Consider the following 19,713-nt stretch of genomic DNA (forward strand, 5'->3'; position numbering starts at 1 on the left):
AATGAAGAAGCAGAAAAAAAAGAGACAAACAACAACAACAAAAACATGGACTCTTAAATATAGTAAACAAATTGATGGTTGCCAGAGGTATAATGGGTGGGATGATGTGAGAATTAGATAAAAAGCATTAAGAGTACACTTATCCTGATGTAATCTATAGAATTGCTGAATACTGTATACCCAAAATAATGTAATGCATTGTTAATCATACTTCAATTAAAAAAACACAAAGGGATAGAATCCAGGTAGAGCTTATCATTCTAATTATGCCTCTGCTTCTGAACAGTTAAAAGTGATAATTTATTCCCTGACTTCCTATTCTTTACTTGAAATTATTATCACATTTGGACATACAGGATTCTACCACAAAATTCTTCCTCATCTCACTGAATTCATATATCTATTTTGATGCATGTTTGAACCCACAGCATTTTTGCAAGCTATAGACCATACAACCAATGTTTGGTACAATTCAGTGAAATAGTGTTTACAAAAAATTCAGTGAAATAGTGTATTTACCAAAAATTTCCAAGAATCAAGATGCAAAAGTTACTCCTTTCCAGAAAAGAAATGTTATAAGCAAAGGCCATTTAAAGTGAATTCTTGGAGGGGAGTGGGGACATGGAAATCAGTGTTATAGCATAAACAACAAAAAGAAGTTGATTAAACTTTCATCTGGAAAATATATCTCCAAATTATGAAAATATGCTTTTACATATAAAAATGTAGAGTTATGCTAACAATAAGTATTTTTACTTATATGTATTTTCAAGGCCTAGAATATTCCACAGTTGTGCTTTTTCTTATGAATCAGACTTTATTGTTAGTTTGACTGGTTTATCAGTCCAACTACAAAATAATAGAACCATGCTCTTTTTTTCTATTTTATCTCCGACCAGAATGTGTGGTTTTTGTCCTATTTGTCCTTTGATTATGACCCTCTGCACATCTCTATCACATTCTAAGAAGACAGACTATAGGAGGAAATAAAAATTTTGCCTCATGACAGTTTGCCTAAAGTTCTTGCATCTCAGCCACAGCTTTGCAAAAACAGTAAGCCACAGGTACATCTAGAGATACAAGAAGACTTAAAGACTAAGTGTGTTATTTACAAATGAAGGAAAAAAATTACTAGTTTAAAACATTTCTCAAGTATTTTTATATTTTTCTTAATGTATTTTGGAGAAAAGACATAGAAGAATAGATTGACTAAAGTATTTATGTTGCTACTGAGTAATGGCAAAGTAGGGACTAGACATACATATTCCATAGTATATTATAGAATGTTGTATAAATAATTAACCAAAAGAAAATGGGAGAAAATGACCCAAGTAGGCTTTTATTAAAAATTTTATGTGTTTTTTTTACCACAGAAAAGAGATGTTCATCACAGTAATGCTTTAAAAAAACATTTTTATAATCATATGAAATTTAGTCCCAGAATCTTCCCTAGAACTTTCTTTAGTGCCCACTTAACCTCTTTATTTCGCAAAGTATAGATAACAGGGTTGAGCATGGGTGTCACCACGGTGTAAAACAGGGAAACAAACTTTCCCTGCTCCTTGGATCTGCTATTGGCTGGCTGAAGATACATGAATATAATGGTTCCATAGAAGATTATGACAACGATCATGTGGGAGGAGCAGGTCCCAAAAGCTTTCTTTCTTCCAGAAGCTGACTTAATCCTCAAAACTGCTTGGGCAATGTAGCCATAGGAAATCAGGATGAAGAATATAGGAACTATAAGGAAGATAATGCTAGCTACAAAAAGTTCAGCCTCATTAAAAGTGGTGTCCACACAAGCCAACTTGATAAGCACAGGGACCTCACAGATGAAATGGTCCACTTGATAATGCCCACATAAGGGTAGCTGAAGGGTGAGAGTGGACTGTACTAAAGTAGTGACCACCCCACTGAGCCATGACAAAGATGCCAGGGCCATGCAGAGACGTGGATGCATTAAGACAGTATAGTGGAGGGGACGGCAGATGGCAATGTAGCGATCATAGGACATCACAGCTAGGAGGACACACTCAGTAGATCCCAGAGCAAGAGAGACATACAACTGAACCACACAGCCACCATAGGTGATGTTTTTCATAGGATCCCACAAGTTTACCAGGAGCTGAGGAATAACACTGCTGGTAAAGCAGAGATCCAAAAAGGAGAGTTGAGAAAGGAAAAAATACATCGGTGTATGAAGCTTGGATTCCAGATGAGATACCAGAATGATGGTGGTATTTCCAAAAATGGTTAGTAAATACAAGATCAAAATGGTCACAAATAGAACCTTCTGTAACTGAGGGTAATCAGAAAACCCCAACAGGATAAAACCTGTTATGTTGCTCTCATTGGTACTCCTCATCATCCTCATGTGCAAAGTACGTTCCCTGAGAAAAACAACATATTACATAAGGTCAAATGAGACAATGTCACCTCCCCCAAAAGTATTCTATGTTCTTAGAACTTATACCTTCACATATAGTGACTTAGATCTATTTGCTTATTGTGTGCATTCTAACTAAATGCAATGCATATCCTCTTAATATCTTAGCTGTCCTCTGATGCTCTCCAAAATAGGGAAGAGAAGACATATTTAAAAATATCATCATCAAGCTATGATAATTAGAACATATGGTATTAGCATAAAAATAGATATATAAATCAGTGGAGCAAAAAAACGGTCCCAGAGATAAACCTATTTATATATAACCAATAGATCTTCAATAAAGCTGCCAAGAATACATCATGAGGAAAATATAGTTTTTTCAATAAATGGTGCTGGGAAAGCTAAATAAAGACATGCAAAATATTGAAATTGGTCCTCTAGCTTACACTATATGCACCATCAATCAACTCAAAATGTATTAAAAACTTAAATGTAGGACCTCAATCTAAACTCCTAAAAGAAACATAAAGGCGAAGCTTCATGACATTGGTCTCGGCAATGATTTTAGAAATATGACACTGAAACCATAGGCAACAAAAGCAAAAATCTACGAAATGGGAGAAAATATTTGCAAAAAAAAAATCGAAAAAAGAGTTAATATCCAAAATATATAAGAATCTCAGATGAATAAAGAGCAAAAATAAATAAATAAATAAATAAATAATAAATAATTACCTGATTCAAAAGTAGACAAAGGTATTAAATACACATTTCTCCAACATACAAATGTTTAATAGACATAGGAAAAATGACCAGTATCACTAATAATCAAGGTAATGCAAATATGGCACAAATGAAATGTCACCTCACACCTGTAAAGATGGATGTTATCAAAAACCAAGACACAGTCAGGGTGCCTGTGTGGCTCAGGTGGTTAAGCATCTGATTCTTAATTTCAATTCAGGTCATGATCTTGTGGTTTATGATTTCAAGCTTCATGTCAGGCTCTGTGCCAACAGCAAGGAGCCTGCTTTGGATTCTCTGTCTCCCTTTCTCTGCCCCTCCCCTGCTTGTGTTTGCTCACTCTCCCTCTCTTTCAAAATAAATAAATAGGGGCGCCTGAGTGTCTTAGTTGGTTAAGCATTTGACTTGGGCTCACATCATGATCTCATGGTTCATGAGATCAAGCCCCATGTCAGGCTCTGTGCTGACAGTTCAGAGCCTGGAGCCTCCTTCGGATTCTGTTTCTCCCTGTCTCTCTGCTCCTCTCCTGCTCAGGCTCTATATCTCAAAAGTAAATAAATGTTAAAAAAAATTAAATAATAATAAATAAATATTTTAAAAAGATAGCATATGTTGACAAGATTGTGGAGAAATTAGAACCCTTCTACAGTGTTGTGAGAATGTAAAATGGTACAGCCACCATGAAAAACAGAATCAACATTCCTCAAATAAATAAATAAATAAAACTGTCAACAACAATGATTCAAAAATTCCATTTCTGGTATATATTCAAAAGAATTGAGAAGGGAGGGAAGATGGCGGCTTAGGAGGACACTGGGCTCACCGCCCATTCTGCTGATCACTTAGGTTCCACCTACACCTGCCTAACTAACCCAGAAAACCACCAGAAGACTAACAGAACGGAGTCTCTGGAGCCAAGCGCAGACGAGAGGCCCTGGGAAGAGGGTAGGAAGGGCGGAGAGGCGGTGCGCGCTGCACAGGCTGGCAGGAGGGAGCCGGGGCAGAGGGGCAGCCTGCCGGCCAAGAAGAGCCCCCGAGTCTGGCTTGCAAAAGCGGAGGGGCTGGATGGAGTGTGTTCCGACAGAAAGCGGGACTTAGCACCTAGAAGGTCATAAGTTAACAGCTCTGCTCGGAAAGCGGGAAGGCTGGAGGACAAAGCGAGGGAGAGTTGCTGAGCCCCTGGAGGACAGAGCTTAGTTTGGCGGGGAACAAAGATGCTCGCCAGCGCCATCTACCTCGCCCAACCCCAGCCAAAATCCCAAAGGGAACCAGTTCCTGCCAGGGAACTTGCTCACTCCAAGCAAACACCCAATTTTGTGCTTCTGCGGAGCCAAACCTCCGGCAGCAGACCTGACTCCCTCCCGCTGCCACAGGGCCCCTCCTGAAGTGGATCACCTAAGGAGAAGCGAGCTAAGCCTGCCCCTCCTGCCCCCGTGCACCTTGCCTACCCACCCCAGCTAATACACCAGATCTCCAGCACCACAAGCCTGGCGGTGTGCAAGTAGCCCAGATGGGCCACACCACCCCACGGTGAATCCTGCCCCTAGGAGAAGGGAAGAGAAGGCACACACCAGTCTGACTGTGGCCCCAGCAGTGGGCTGGGGGCAGATGTCACGTCTGACTGCGACTCCGCCCACCAACTCCAGTTATACACCACAGCACAGGGGAAGCGCCCTGCAGGTCCGCACCACTCCAAATGGTGACTATCCAAAATGGGACTATCCAAAATAACCAAACGGAAGAATTCCCCTCAAAAGAATCTCCAGGAAATAACACCAGCCAATGAACTGATCAAAAAGGATTTAAATAATATAACAGAAAGTGAATTTAGAATAATAGTCATAAAATTAATCGCTGGGCTTGAAAACAGTATAGAGGACAGCAGAGTCTCTTGCTACAGAGATCAAGGGACTAAGGAACAGTCACGAGGAGCTGAAAAACGCTTTAAACGAAATGCAAAACAAAATGGAAACGACGACGGCTTGGATTGAAGAGGCAGAGGAGAGAATAGGTGAACTAGAAGATAAAGTTATGGAAAAAGAGGAAGCTGAGAAAAAGAGAGATAAAAAAAATCCAGGAGTATGAGGGGAAAATTAGAGAACTAAGTGATACACTAAAAAGAAATAATATATGCATAATTGGTATCCCAGAGGAGGAAGAGAGAGGGAAAAGTGCTGAAGGTTTACTTGTAGAAATCATAGCTGAGAACTTCCCTGAACTGGGGAAGGAAAAAGGCATTGAAATCCAAGAGGCACAGAGAACTCCTTTCAGACGTAACTTGAATCGATCTTCTGCACGACATATCATAGTCAAACTGGCAAAATACAACGATAAAGAGAAAATTCTGAAAGCAGCAAGGGATAAACATGCCCTAACTTATAAAGGGAGACCAATAAGACTCGTGACTGATCTCTCTTTTGAAACTTGGCAGGCCAGAAAGGATTGGCACGAGATCTTCAATGTATTGAACAGAAAAAATATGCAGCCGAGAATCCTTTATCCAGCAAGTCTGTCATTTAGAATAGGAGAGATAAAGGTCTTCCCAAACAAACAAAAACTGAAGGAATTCATCACCACGAAACCAGCATTACAAGAGATCCTAAGGGGGATCCTGTGAGACAAAGTACCAGAGACATCGCTACAAACATAAAACATACAGACATCACAATGACTCTAAACCCGTATCTTTCTATAATAACACTGAGTGTAAATGGATTAAATGTGCCAATCAAAAGACATAGGGTATCAGAATGGATAAAAAAACAAGACCCATCTATTTGCTGTCTATAGAAAACTCATTTTAGATCTGAGGACACCTTTAGATTAGATTGAGAGTGAGGGGATGGAGAACTATTTGTCATGATAATGGAAGCCAAAAGAAAGATGGAGTAGCCATACTTATATCAGACAAACTAGACTTTAAATTAAAGGCTGTAACAAGAGATGAAGAAGGGCGTTATAGAATAATCACAGGGTCTATCCATCAGGAAGAGCGAACAATTATAAATGTCTACGTGCCGAATACTGGAGCCCCCAAATATATAAAACAAGTACTCATAAACATAAGCAACCTTATTGATAAGAATGTGGTAATTGCAGGGGACTTTAACACTCCACTTACAGAAATGGATAGATCATCTAGACACACGCTCAATAAAGAAACAAGGGCCCTGAATGATACATTGGATCAGATGGACTTGACAGATATATTTAGAACTCTGCATCCCAAAGCAACAGAATATACTTTCTTCTCGAGTGCACATGGAACATTCTCCAAGATAGATCATATACTGGGTCACAAAACAGCCCTTCATAAGTTTACAAGAATTGAAATCATACCATCCATACTTTCAGACCACAATGCTATGAAGCTTGAAATCAACCACAGGAAAAAGTCTGGAAAACCTCCAAAAGCATGGAGGTTAGAGAACACCCTACTAAAGAATGAGTGGGTCAACCAGGCAATTAGAAAAGAAATCAAACAATATATGGAAACAAACGAAAATGAAAATACAACGATCCAAACGCTTTGGGATGCAGCGAAGGCAGTCCTGAGAGGAAAATACATTGCAATCCAGGCCTATCTCAAGAAACAAGAAAAATCCCAAATACAAAATCTAACAGCACACCTAAAGGAAATAGAAGCAGAACAGCAAAGGCAGCCTAAACCCAGCAGAAGAAGAGAAATAATAAAGATCAGAGCAGAAATAAACAATATAGAATCTAAAAAAACTGTAGAGCAGATCAACGAAACCAAGAGTTGGTTTTTTGAAAAAATAAACAAAATTGACAAACCTCTAGCCAGGCTTCTCAAAAAGAAAAGGGAGATGACCCAAATAGATAAAATCATGAATGAAAATGGAATGATTACAACCACTCCCTCAGAGATACAAACAATTATCAGGGAATACTATGAAAAATTATATGCCAACAAATTGGACAACCTGGAAGAAATGGACAAATTCCTAAACACCCACACTCTTCCAAAACTCAAATCAGGAAGAAATAGAAAGCTTGAACAGACCCATAATCAGCGAAGAAATTGAATCGGTTATCAAGAATCTCCCAACAAATAAGAGTCCAGGACCAGATGGCTTCCCAGGGGAGTTCTACCAGACGTTTAAAGCAGAGATAATACCTATCCTTCTCAAGCTATTCCAAGAAATAGAAAGGGAAGGAAACCTTCCAGACTCCTTCTATGAAGCCAGTATTACTTTGATTCCTAAACCAGACAGAGACCCAGTGAAAAAAGAGAACTACAGGCCAATATCCCTGATGAAGACGGATGCAAAAATTCTCCATAAGATACTAGCAAATCGAATTCAACAGCATATACAAAGAATTATTCACCATGATCAAGTGGGATTCATTCCTGGGATGCAGGGCTGGTTCAACACTCGCAAATCAATCAACGTGATACATCACATTAATAAAAGAAAAGATAAGAACCATATGATCCTGTCAATCGATGCAGAAAAGGCCTTTGACAAAATTCAGCACGCTTTCTTAATAAAAACCCTTGAGAAAGTTGGGATAGAAGGAACATACTTAAACATCAAAAAAGCCATTTATGAAAAGCCCACAGCTAACATCATCCTCAACGGGGAAAAACAGAGCTTTTTCCCTGAGATCAGGACCACGACAGGGATGTCCACTCTCAGCGCTATTATTTAACATAGTGTTGGAAGTGCTAGGGTCAGCAATCAGACAACAAAAGGAAATCAAAGGCATCAAAATTGGCAAAGATGTAGTCAAGCTTTCGCTTTTTGCAGATGACATGATATTATACATGGAAAATCCGATAGCCTCCACCAAAAGTCTGCTAGAACTGATACATGAATTCAGCAAAGTTGCAGGATACAAAATCAATGTACAGAAATCAGTTGCATTCTTATACACTAACAATGAAGCAACAAAAGACAAATAAAGAAACTGATCCCATTCACAATTGCACCAATAAGCATAAAATACCTAGGAATAAATCTAACCAAAGATGTAAAAGATCTGTATGCTGAAAACTATAGAAAGCTTATGAAGGAAATTGAAGAAGGTATACAGAAATGGAAAGACATTCCCTGCTCATGGATTTGAAGAATAAATATTGTCAAAATGTCAATACTACCCAAAGCTATCTACACATTGAATGCAATCCCAATGAAAATTGCACCAGCATTCTTCTCGAAACTAGAACAAGCAATTCTAAAATTCATATGGCACCACAAAAGGCCCCGAATAGCCAAAGGAATTTTGAAGAAGACCAAAGCAGGAGGCATCACAATCCCAGACTTTAGCCTCTACTACAAAGCTGTCATCATCAAGACAGCATGGTATTGGCACAAAAACAGACACATAGACCAATGGAATAGAATAGAAACCCCAGAACTAAATCCACAAACATATGGCCAACTAATCTTTGACAAAGCAGGAAGGAATATCCAATGGCAAAAAGACAGTCTCTTTAACAAATGGTGCTGGGAGAACTGGACAGCAACATGCAGAAGGTTGAAACTAGACCACTTTCTCACACCATTCACAAAAATCAACTCAAAATGGATAAAGGACCTGAATGTGACACAGGAAACCATCAAAACCCTATAAGAGAAAGCAGGAAAAGACCTCTCTGATCTCAGCCGTAGCAATCTCTTACTCTACACATCCCCAAAGGCAAGGGAATTAAAAGCAAAAATTAACTACTGGGACCTTATGAAGATAAAAAGCTTCTGCACAGTAAAGGAAACAACCAACAAAACTAAAAGGCAACCAACGGAATGGGAAAAGATATTTGCAAATGACATATTGGACAAAGTATCCAAAATCTATAAAGAACTCACCAAACTCCACACCTGAAAAACAAATAACCCAGTGAAGAAGTGGGCAGAAAACATGAATAGACACTTCTCTAAAGAAGACATCCGGATGGCCAACAGGCACATGCAAAGATGCTCAACGTCGCTTCTTATCAGGGAAATACAAATCAAAACCACACTCAGATATCACCTCACGCCAGGCAGAGTGGCCAAAATGAACAAATCAGGAGACGATAGATGCTGGAGAGGATGTGGAGAAACGGGAACCCTCTTGCACTGTTGGTGGGAATGCAAACTGGTGCATCCACTCTGGAAAACAGTGTGGAGGTTCCTCAGAAAATTAAAAATAGACCTACCCTATGACCCAGCAATAGCACTGCTAGGAATTTACCCAAGGGATACAGGAGTACTGATGCATAAGGGCACTTGTACCCCAATGTTTATAGCAGCACTCTCAACAATAGCCAAATGATGGAAAGAGCCTAAATGTCCATCAACTGATGAATGGATAAAGAAATTGTGGTTTATATACACAATGGAATACTACATGGCAATGAGAAAAAATGAAATATGGCCTTTTGTAGCAACGTGGATGGAACTGGAGAGTGTGATGCTAAGTGAAATAAGCCATACAGAGAAAGACAGATACTATATGTTTTCACTGTTATGTGGATCCAGAGAAACTTAACAGAAACCCATGGGGGAGGGGAAGGAGAAAATAAAAAGAGGTTAGAGTGGGAGAGAGCCAAAGCATAAGAGACTCTTAAAAACAGAACAAACTGAGGGTTGATGGGGGGTGGGAGGGAGGGGAGGGTGGGTGATGGTTATTGAGGAGGGCACCTTTTGGGATGAGCACTGGGTGTTGTATGGAAACCAATTTGACAATAAATTTCATATAATTTCATATAAATTTGTATGGACCCAGAAAAGACCCTGAGTGGCCAAGAAATCTTGAAAAAGAAAACCAAAGCAGGAGGCATCACAATACCAGACTCCAAGCTATGCTACCAAGCTGTAATCATCAAGACAATATGGTACAGTACAAGTAGAGACACTCAGATCAATGGAACAGAATAGAGAACTCAGAAATGGACCCATAAACGTATGGCCAACTAATCTTTGACAAAGCTGGAAAGAATATCCAATGGAATAAAGACAGTTTCTTCAGCAAGTTGTGCTGGGAAAACTGGACAGTGACATGAAGAAGAATGAACCTGAACCACCTTCTTACACCATACACAAAAATGAACTCAAAATGGATGAAAGACCTCAATGTAAGACAGAAAGCCATCAAAATGCTTGAGGAGAAAGCAGGCAAAAACCTCTTGCATCTTGCCCACAACAGCTTCTTAACATGTCTCCGGAGGCAAGGGAAACAAAAGCAAAAATGAACTACTGGGACCTCATCAAAATAAAAAGCTTCTGCACAGCGAAGGAAACAATCAGCAAAGCTAAAAGGCAACCGACAGAATGCGAGAAGATATTTGCCAATGACATATCAGATAAAGGGTATCCAAAATCTGTAAAGAACTTCTCAAACACAACACCCATAAAACAAATAATCCAGTGAAGAAACGGGCAAAAGACATGAATAGACACTTCTCCAAAGAAGACATCCAGATGGCCAACCGACACATGAAAAAATGCTCCACATCACTCATCATCAGGGAAATACAAATCAAAACCACAATGAGATACCATCTTACACCTGTCAGAATGGCTAACATTAACAACTCAGGCAACAACAGATGTTGGCGAGGATGTGGAGAAAGAGGATCTCTTTTGCATTGATGGTGAGAATGCAAGCTGGTGCAGCCACTCTGGAAAACAGTATGGAGGTTTCTCAAAAAAATAAAAATAGAACTACCCTACGACCCAGCAATTGCACTACTAGGCATTTATCCACGGGATACAGGTGTGCTGCTTTGAAGGGACACATGCACACCCACGTTTATAGCAGCACTAGCAACAACAGCCAAAGTATGGGAAGAGCCCAAATGCCTCTCGATGGATGAATGGATAAAGAAAACCTGGTATATATATCCAATGGAGAATTACTTGGCAATCGGTAAGAATGAAATCTTGTCATTTGCAACCACATGGATGGAGCTGGAGGGTATTATGCTAAGCGAAATTAGTCAGAGAAAGACAAAAATCATATGACTTCACTCATATGAGGACTTTAAGAGACAAAGCAGATGAACATAAAGGAAGGGAAACAAAAATAATATAAAACAGGGAGGGGGACAAAACAGAAAAGACTCACAAATATGGACAACAAACTGAGGGTCGCTGGAGGGATTGTGGGACGGGCTAAATGGGTAACTGGCACTAAGGAATCTACTCCTGAAATCATTGTTTCACTATATGCTAACTAATTTGGATGTAAATTAAAATAAAAAATAAAAAAAAAAACCACACACACAAAAAAAGAATTGAAATTAGAATCTCAAAGAAATATGTTTATTTTGGTATTCATTGCAGCATTATTTACAATAGCCATCTATGGATAAATGGAGAAGATGTTGTTTATTACTCATCCTTAATTGATGGAATATCATTTGATATTAATGCAATGCTATTCAGCCTTCAAAAATAAATAAATTCTGTAATGCACAACAATACAGATGGACCTGGAGAGCATTATGCTAAGTGAAATAAGCCAGACATAAAAGGACAGATACTCCTCTTACATGAAGAATGTAAAATAGTCAAACTTACAGAAACACAAATAAACTGGTGGTAGCCAGGGTATGGGAGGAGAGGAAACATGCAGTTGTTCAATGGTTATAAGCTTACAGCCATACAAGAAGAATAAATTCTAGAAAATTACACACCAACATATCACATGAATTTAACAATATTGTATTACGTACTTTGTTATGAGAGTTATGTACCTTGATTGTGGTAATGGTTCATGAATATATCCAGACTCTGAACCACTAAATGAATTGTATAGATTAAATATGTGCAGATTTTTGTGTATCAGTTACACCTCAATAAAACTAACTGTGGGGAGGGGCGCCTGGGTGGCTCAGTCGGTTGAGCGTCCTACTTCGGCTCAGGTCATGATCTCACAGCACTTGAGTTGGAGCCCCGTGTCAGGCTCTGTGCAGACAGCTCCAAGCCTGCAGCCTGTTTCAGATTCTGTGCCTCCCTCTCTCTGCCCCAATCCACTTGCATTCTGTCTCTGTCTCTCTCCAAAATAAATAAACGTCAAAAAAAATAAATAAAATAAAAACGTAAGTGTGGGAAGTAAGCAACAATTATTTGCTGTAGGAAATAAATTAGACTATCATTTCCATGCAACCAAATTTGTCCCTTTATATTAATGTCTTTCTAGTTACAGACAAAGGCAAAACATAGTTAATTTCAATAGGAGATTAAAAAAAATAGTTTTTTTTAATTTTTCAAAAGGGAATAAAACCATTTTTCATCATCCAAAAATAGTGGAACTTAGTTGTAAGTTTATATCTCCAAATATATGACACATATGATCCTTACTGCAATTTTTTTTAAAAATGGCATTACTTTAAAAATCAACTCCTGAGAGCTTGTGTGACCCAAAACACACATATATGTTTAGTAAGCAATACTGAAATATATTTCTTGTTCCAGTTAATTCTATATGCTATCTTTCTTCTTCCTTCTCTCAGTGTTTATTTGCTTTTTAATTTTTTTTTTTTTGCCTGCTCTTTCATTTCAGAGACCAAGGATCCTCCAGGCTCCAAAATTAAATTTTCAGGAAGTGAAAGGCTATCCATATGATTTTAGGTTTATTTTTTTCCTGGAATCATGTGTATTTTAGTCATCAGCTCAAAATGTGAATGCAATGTGGTTTCTGTTTTGAAAACAAGTAATTAAGGGAATGTTTTATTTCCAGTGATGGCATTGTACCTAATTTATAAAATAATACTACTTAGCAAACTAGTAATTATGAATTCATCATAGAAAGGTCACTTGGGGGCACCTGGGTGGCTCAGTCACATGAGTGTCTGAGTCTCGGTTTCAGCTCAGGTCATGATCCTAGGGATCAATTCCCACATTGGGCTCTACACTGAGTATGGATCCTGCTTGAGATTCTCTCTCTCTCTGTCTCACTCTGTCTCTCTCTTTCCTTCTGCCGCTCTCACCCACTTGCACTCTCCATCTCTCAAAAAGAAAAAAGTTCATTCCTTCCTTTATACCACAGCTGCCAAAGAAACATCTCTCAGTAACATTGTACTTTAATACTACACACTCCAAAACTTTTGCTCTTAATTATATGGGAAACTTGCTGGTGGATTAATTGTTTGGCACTTTACTAGGTAGTATACAACATCTTTTCTATTCATTCACTTGACTAAGTTGTACATGTGTCTGTTCACAACAGCTTGTGAGATTCATGAGGCCAGGATTCATATATAATATCATTTTGTATCACCCAGTCCTTGGAGTGTTCAGCACAAATTAGCCTCTCAAAAATTATTCAGCAATTCACCCAAATTATATTCAACATTTTATTCCTATTTCATTTTCCTTAAGGAAACTAACACATCTCTAGTCAACTAGTTAACTAACACATATCTAGTCAATTAGTAAATATTAGATATCATTACCAAATGAATGAATGAGCAGGGCTTACCAATCTTCCTCCAAATTGGAGCTGCCTCAAACACATGCTACTCTTCCATCTATTTAAACATTGCTGTATTAGAATGGCCAAAATTAACAACACAGAAAACAACAGATGTTGGTGAGGATGCTGAAAGGGGACCCTTTTACGCTGTTGGTGGGAATGCAAACTGGTGCAGCCACTGTGGAAAAGAGTATGGAGATTGCTCAAAAAGAATAGAACTATCCTATGACCTAGCAATTGCACTACTAGGTATTTACCCAAAGAATACAAAAATACTAATTTGAAGGGATATATCCACCCCTATGTTTATAGCAGCACAATCAACAATAGCCAAATTATGGAAAGACCCAAATTTCCATTGACTCATGAATGGGTAAAGAAGATATGGTGTATATATATATATATATATATATATACACACACATATATATATATATACACACATATATATATATATACACACACACATATACATATGTATATATATCTACATATACATATACATGTACATATACATATACATATATATATATACACCATATCTTCTTTACATATGTACATGTATATATATACATATATGTATATACATATATGTATATATATACACACCATATATGATATATATATATATAATGGAGTAATACTCAACCAATAAAAAGAATGAAATATTGCCATTTTCAATGACAAAGATGGAGCTAGGGAATATTATGCTAAGTTAAATAAGTCAGTTAGTGAAAGATACCATCTGATTTCACTCATGTGTGGAATTTAAGAAACAAAACAGATGAACATAAGAGGGGAGGAAAAGAGGGAGGCAAACTATAAAACAGACTTTTTACTATAAAGAACAAATTGAGGGTTAGTGGAGGGAAGTTGGATGGGGGATGGGCTAAATGGGTGATGAGTATTAAAGAGAGCACTTGTGATGAGCACTGGATGTTGTATGTAAGTGATGAATCACTAAATTCTACTCCTGAAACTAACATTACACTATATGTTAACTAACTGAAATTTAAATTAAACCTTAAAACAAAATAAGAATAGAATAGAACAGAATAGAATAGACATGGCTGTATTAAAAGCACAAATTTGATAGGTGTACTTGTAATATAAGTAGGAGTCTGGCCACACACAGTCCTCTTGGTTTTGATGAACTCCACCTCAATCTTGTAAGTACAAAATGGAAACATCCTGCAGTATCCTCATTATTTTGTCTTTTTGTTTCATTCTTTCCCAGTAGGAAGTTTCATATATTTTATATAACAGACATAAAGAAAATATGTCTATTACAAAAGCTATCTTTTCAAATTCTATCTTTTTTCTAAAGCATTTCTAAAATGCTATCTTTTCAAATTCATTTTTTCCTGAGTAAATATTATGCAGAATTAACTACTTTCAGTTGTTTTTTTTTTTTTTTTTGTCACTTCAGGTCAGTGCCCTGAAAAATGTCCCCAGCCCCTTCACTGGTGAGTCCTCAAATCTTCACCTTCTAATATGCACAGTGAACAATTATTACTTCAGTTCACCTTCCCTTTCATTCTGAACTTTTACCAATTTCACTGTAAACATCTACAAATGGACTCACAGAGAACAGGAGCAGTGTCCATTCACCTTCCAAAGTGCATTGCAAGTTTCACAGAAGTTAACTAATTCCACTTATAGATAACACTGACCTTGGACCCTTTTAATCATAGCAATTTTTCTGAACAAGTTAAGTATTCTCATTACTCATTAAGAACATCATACATTACTAAGCATTGAAAGTTTTTAAGTTCTACAAAAACATTGTTTTTAATTTCTTTTTGAGAGAGAGAGAGAGAGAGAGAGAGAGACAGCATAAGTGAAGAAGGGGGAGAGGGAGAGTGAAGGAGAGAATATTAATCAAGCTCCATGCGCAGCACAGAGCCCAATGGGGGGCTGGATCTCATTACTGTAAAATCATGGCCTGAAAAGAAATCAAGAGTCAGGAGCTTAAACCAACTGAGCCACCCAGGCACCCCTCTATAAAACATTATTAAGATGCATATATTGACAGTGAATGCAGTATTTCCACAACTTCTCTCTTAAAATCTAATAGTGTCAACACATCGAACAGGGAGTAGAGAAAGAATATTCTAAATAGGAATAGTTCCACAACTATGGAATATGTATAAACCTGTATCACACATTCCACATATATGTGCCTGGTATGTTGAAACTTAACAAAATCACATGAACAGAAAGAGTGAAACACTCTTCTCTAAGTGCCATCCTATATATTACCCATTTAGAGAAACAAGGTATAAAATGTAGTAGACCATGGAAAATAAAATATGCCACTGAAGATGTGCTCCCATATGGAAGATGCCTCCACGGCTGGTAAGAATAACTAGATTTATACATGAGTAACAGGCTGAATGCCAAGTTGCACCAGACATGGTTTTGGAGCTGAGATGTCTTTTATTAGGAGGATAAGTGACATAAAATACTATATCTGAGTGAATTTTCCAGCTATCTACTGAACTTGCCCACTAAGTGACTGAAGGATTGAACACAAATTTTAAATGACCAAAAGTTACTCCTCCAGCTCATGTTCTAAAAGTTCAACTAAAATAGCACTGAGGGGGAAAAAAGAACAAAAGGAAAAGACAAACAGTTCCTAGTACATTTGGGAAAAAAACAAACATCAATCACTATGTACATCCAAAGATAATAAGTATTTAAGAAATATAAATAGGTGAAGAGCATACACTTGAAGCATTTATCCAAGAAGCAGAATAAATATTTGGGAAAGGAACAGTAGTTTTTCACACTCAAGAAATTTAAGAAAACCAGGAGTTGTTCAAACAAATGATTCAAAACAATAGATTTTAAAGGTAAACTGGCTGCAGAAAACAATTAAAGACATATATAGTGGTTATATCCTAATTAGTATTTAGGAGGGGAAGAAAGAGCTGAATAAAAAGATATGCCTGAGTAACTTGCACAGGCATATTACAATGGAAAGGAGAAATAAAGTGTTAGTATGAAAGATGACATGCCAGTGTCAAAAAGATCATATATCTTAAAATTTTCAAAGTTAGTAAATTTTGACATGAAACACTCATGGTTTTAGCACTATGAAAACTAATATCCAAGCTAAAGTAATAATATAATAAAAAAGTAACATGTAATCATATGTTAATCCACCATGAAGATATGTCACTATTAAATTCTCAGGCACCAAGTAACATAAAATAAGCACATAAAAAAAAAACAGTATACCAGTCATATAATAAAGTTTATGTAATTGACCAATTATTAAGCTTTAAAAAAATTAATGTTTATTTATTTTTGAGGGAGAAAAGGGCAGAGTGTGAGCAGGGGAGGGGCAGATATACAGGGAGACACAGAATCCAAAGCAGGTTCCAGGCTCTGAGCTGTTAGCCCAGAGCCCAACGCGGGGCTCAAACTCATGGACTGCGAGATCATGACCTGAGCTAAAGTCGGACACTTAACCTACTGAGCCACCCAGGCACCCCTAGCTTTAATAAAAAAAACTAAATTATGTATAGAATATAAATTTTTGTTGTTATATTCTCTCGCTGCTATAAAACTTAAATAAACAATAGAAATTTAGGTGGAAAATTATGCCAAAATTTCAATTGGGAATTATTAAATGAATTATTTTAAAAAATTGAATATTAAAATGTAAACATACTTTTTAGTGCACTTTTTGAACAAGGTAAATTGAGAAACAAATTAAAGTCAATAAGTTTTAAAAATGTTAAAAAATAAAACAGTAGAAACAAAAATAATTTTACATAACATAATAAAACTAATCACAGATATTAATAAAACAGCCCCTAAAAAGTATTTAAAAACTATAATATTAAAGATAACAGAACAAAGTTAACCAATAAGATAATTTTAATAACTATTTTAGTAACAGCTTAATAATTTAATAATTTCATATAAAACAGCAAATTAAGAGGCTATATTGTAAACAATTTGTATTTTTATTATAAAACTGTAAAATATCTGCATTACAAAATACTATCATTATTTTCTTTATTAAAGCAGAAAATATCTGTAAACAAAGACCCATTTCCTTAAATATACAGTGATATGATGGAAACAATAAGATCATCTAATTGGAACTGAATAAATCATCCTAATAGTTGCTCCTTTCACCAATATCTAAGGAATGTCTTTCAAAGTCCAACCAAACATCGCTTCCAGTGCTCCCAGGTGCTGACCATGCCCCCTTGCACTTCTGCTTCTTCTTTCTGTACACACTAGTCTTCCTGGCCACTCAACACACACTATAGCTTGGGCCCTAAACTACCACATGAAGCTGAATTTCAGATTTGGCCATTGATAAGACCTTCTAACATGAGCACTTTTGGTCTCTTTGTCCATAACCTACCTGTGGTGACATGGGGCATCCCATGGGATAGGGTTCACTATACCTTTGGAGATACTGCTTTCTGGTCACCCCTCACCCTTAAAGACCACTGATTTTTTGTGCCACCTTCAGAAAATGAAATGATTCTAATCAATATTATTTTGGGTATACCTCCAGCCTATCTACCTTAAAGTATAGTAAACTTATGGATGTTTTCATATTGCATGGTGTCCAGCCAGATTAACACATAAGCACTGATTAAATCCCCTCCCCCTGCTTGTGCTAGACATTCCCACAGCTGCTCACACCCACTCCTTGAGCTCATTCCTCCCTTGAGAACCTGTTCAGACCCTGCCTGTTCACCAGACTCCAGCTCTAGTCTCACTTTCCAAGTTTGTTATTCTTGATTGACCTTCTCATAAGTACTACATGGACAGGGGCAACTGGGTGGCTCAGTCGCTTAAGCATCCAATTCTTGAATTTGACTGAGGTCACGATCTCACAGTTCATGAGATTGAGCCCCAAGTGGGATTCTGCACTGACACAGTGGAGCCTACTTGGGATTCTCTCTCGTGCTCTCTCTCTCCCTCCCTCCCTCTCTCTTTCCTTCTGTCCACCCTTCCCCCACTTGTTCTCTCTCTCTCAAAATAAATAAATAAACTTAAAAAAATACTACATGTATCAACAAATCTTGTGAACTTCCATACCATGCCTCTTTCTCTATGGGAAATTATTTCCAATTTGAGAATAGTCTGGCATCCATTATTCCACTGTATGATTGTAGGGCATGAGTTGAAAGTGCTATCGTAGTGCAGAGCCCATGTATTATTAATCTCCTATAAATACTTTCCAGTATACAAATGTTATGAGCCATTTAACCTGCTACTCTATTCAGGCAGACTCTTTTTTTCATTTCTAAGATCCAACAACAAAACACAAAATAAAAGCTTATTTTTTAAATATAGTAATAACAACTTTCATCCAAATAATTCTAAGCCAAAGGACATAAATATTGTCAGCTGCCTAGATGTGGCTTTTAATAACAAGAAAAAGTTCACTCAAAACTGATTTTTAAAATTGAATTCAAATTCTCTTTCAAAAACTGAGAAGATTATGACATGCGCCATGAAAGGAGGAAGCATATGGATTTTCTATAGAATCAAACATAGGCCCAGAACAGGTCAGGACACTGAGGTCTCAATTAGATAAAGGAGCAAAGAGGGTGGTAAGTGTGTCATATATTAATCTCCTCTTAGACCTCAATTTCTCTTAATTTATTTATAATCATAATTAAGATCAATTGGTGGAGCAAATAATGTATATCCTGACTTAATTCCCTTTTGATTCAATGAGATGTCTCTACTCTCTGCCAAGATGTTTCACAAGTGTGTATCACATGCAAAAATATGTGGGTGGGATAATTTTTTTTCATTTTAAAGAATATAGAAAGCTCAGAAATGAAAAATTTAAACCCAGTCTTTGCTGCCTTTAAGCAGAGGGGATATTGGGCATCAAAAAGACAGAGAGAGACAGAGAGAGAGAGACAGAAACACAGACAGCGACAGAGACCAAGACAATTTTACGAGATGTTTTCGGCTTGGTTTTGAAGTAGTCAAAGACAACATGAAAAGACTAGTCTGAAATCCATAGACTTCACAATTCTGAGTTGCTTTAATTTCACAGTTTGCTCTACATGCAGTAAAACATACAACTTGCCTATAAATGTAAATGTACCTACTTCAGGCCAAGAACATGCATTCTGGCCACAGGAGTTACTTTCTTGTCCACA

General features: G+C 37.2%; 1 protein-coding gene across 1 annotated transcript; it reads right to left on the minus strand.

The window, feature by feature from the left end:
• Positions 1-1,420: 1,420 nt before the first annotated feature.
• LOC115501273 (olfactory receptor 2G2-like) lies at positions 1,421-2,374 on the minus strand. The gene has a single exon (XM_030296293.1). It carries the CDS (start codon positions 2,372-2,374, stop codon positions 1,421-1,423), a length of 954 nt encoding a protein of 317 aa, XP_030152153.1.
• Positions 2,375-19,713: the final 17,339 nt, after the last annotated feature.

This window comes from Lynx canadensis, chromosome A1, assembly GCF_007474595.2.
Source record: "Lynx canadensis isolate LIC74 chromosome A1, mLynCan4.pri.v2, whole genome shotgun sequence".
Taxonomy (NCBI): Eukaryota; Metazoa; Chordata; class Mammalia; order Carnivora; family Felidae; genus Lynx; species Lynx canadensis.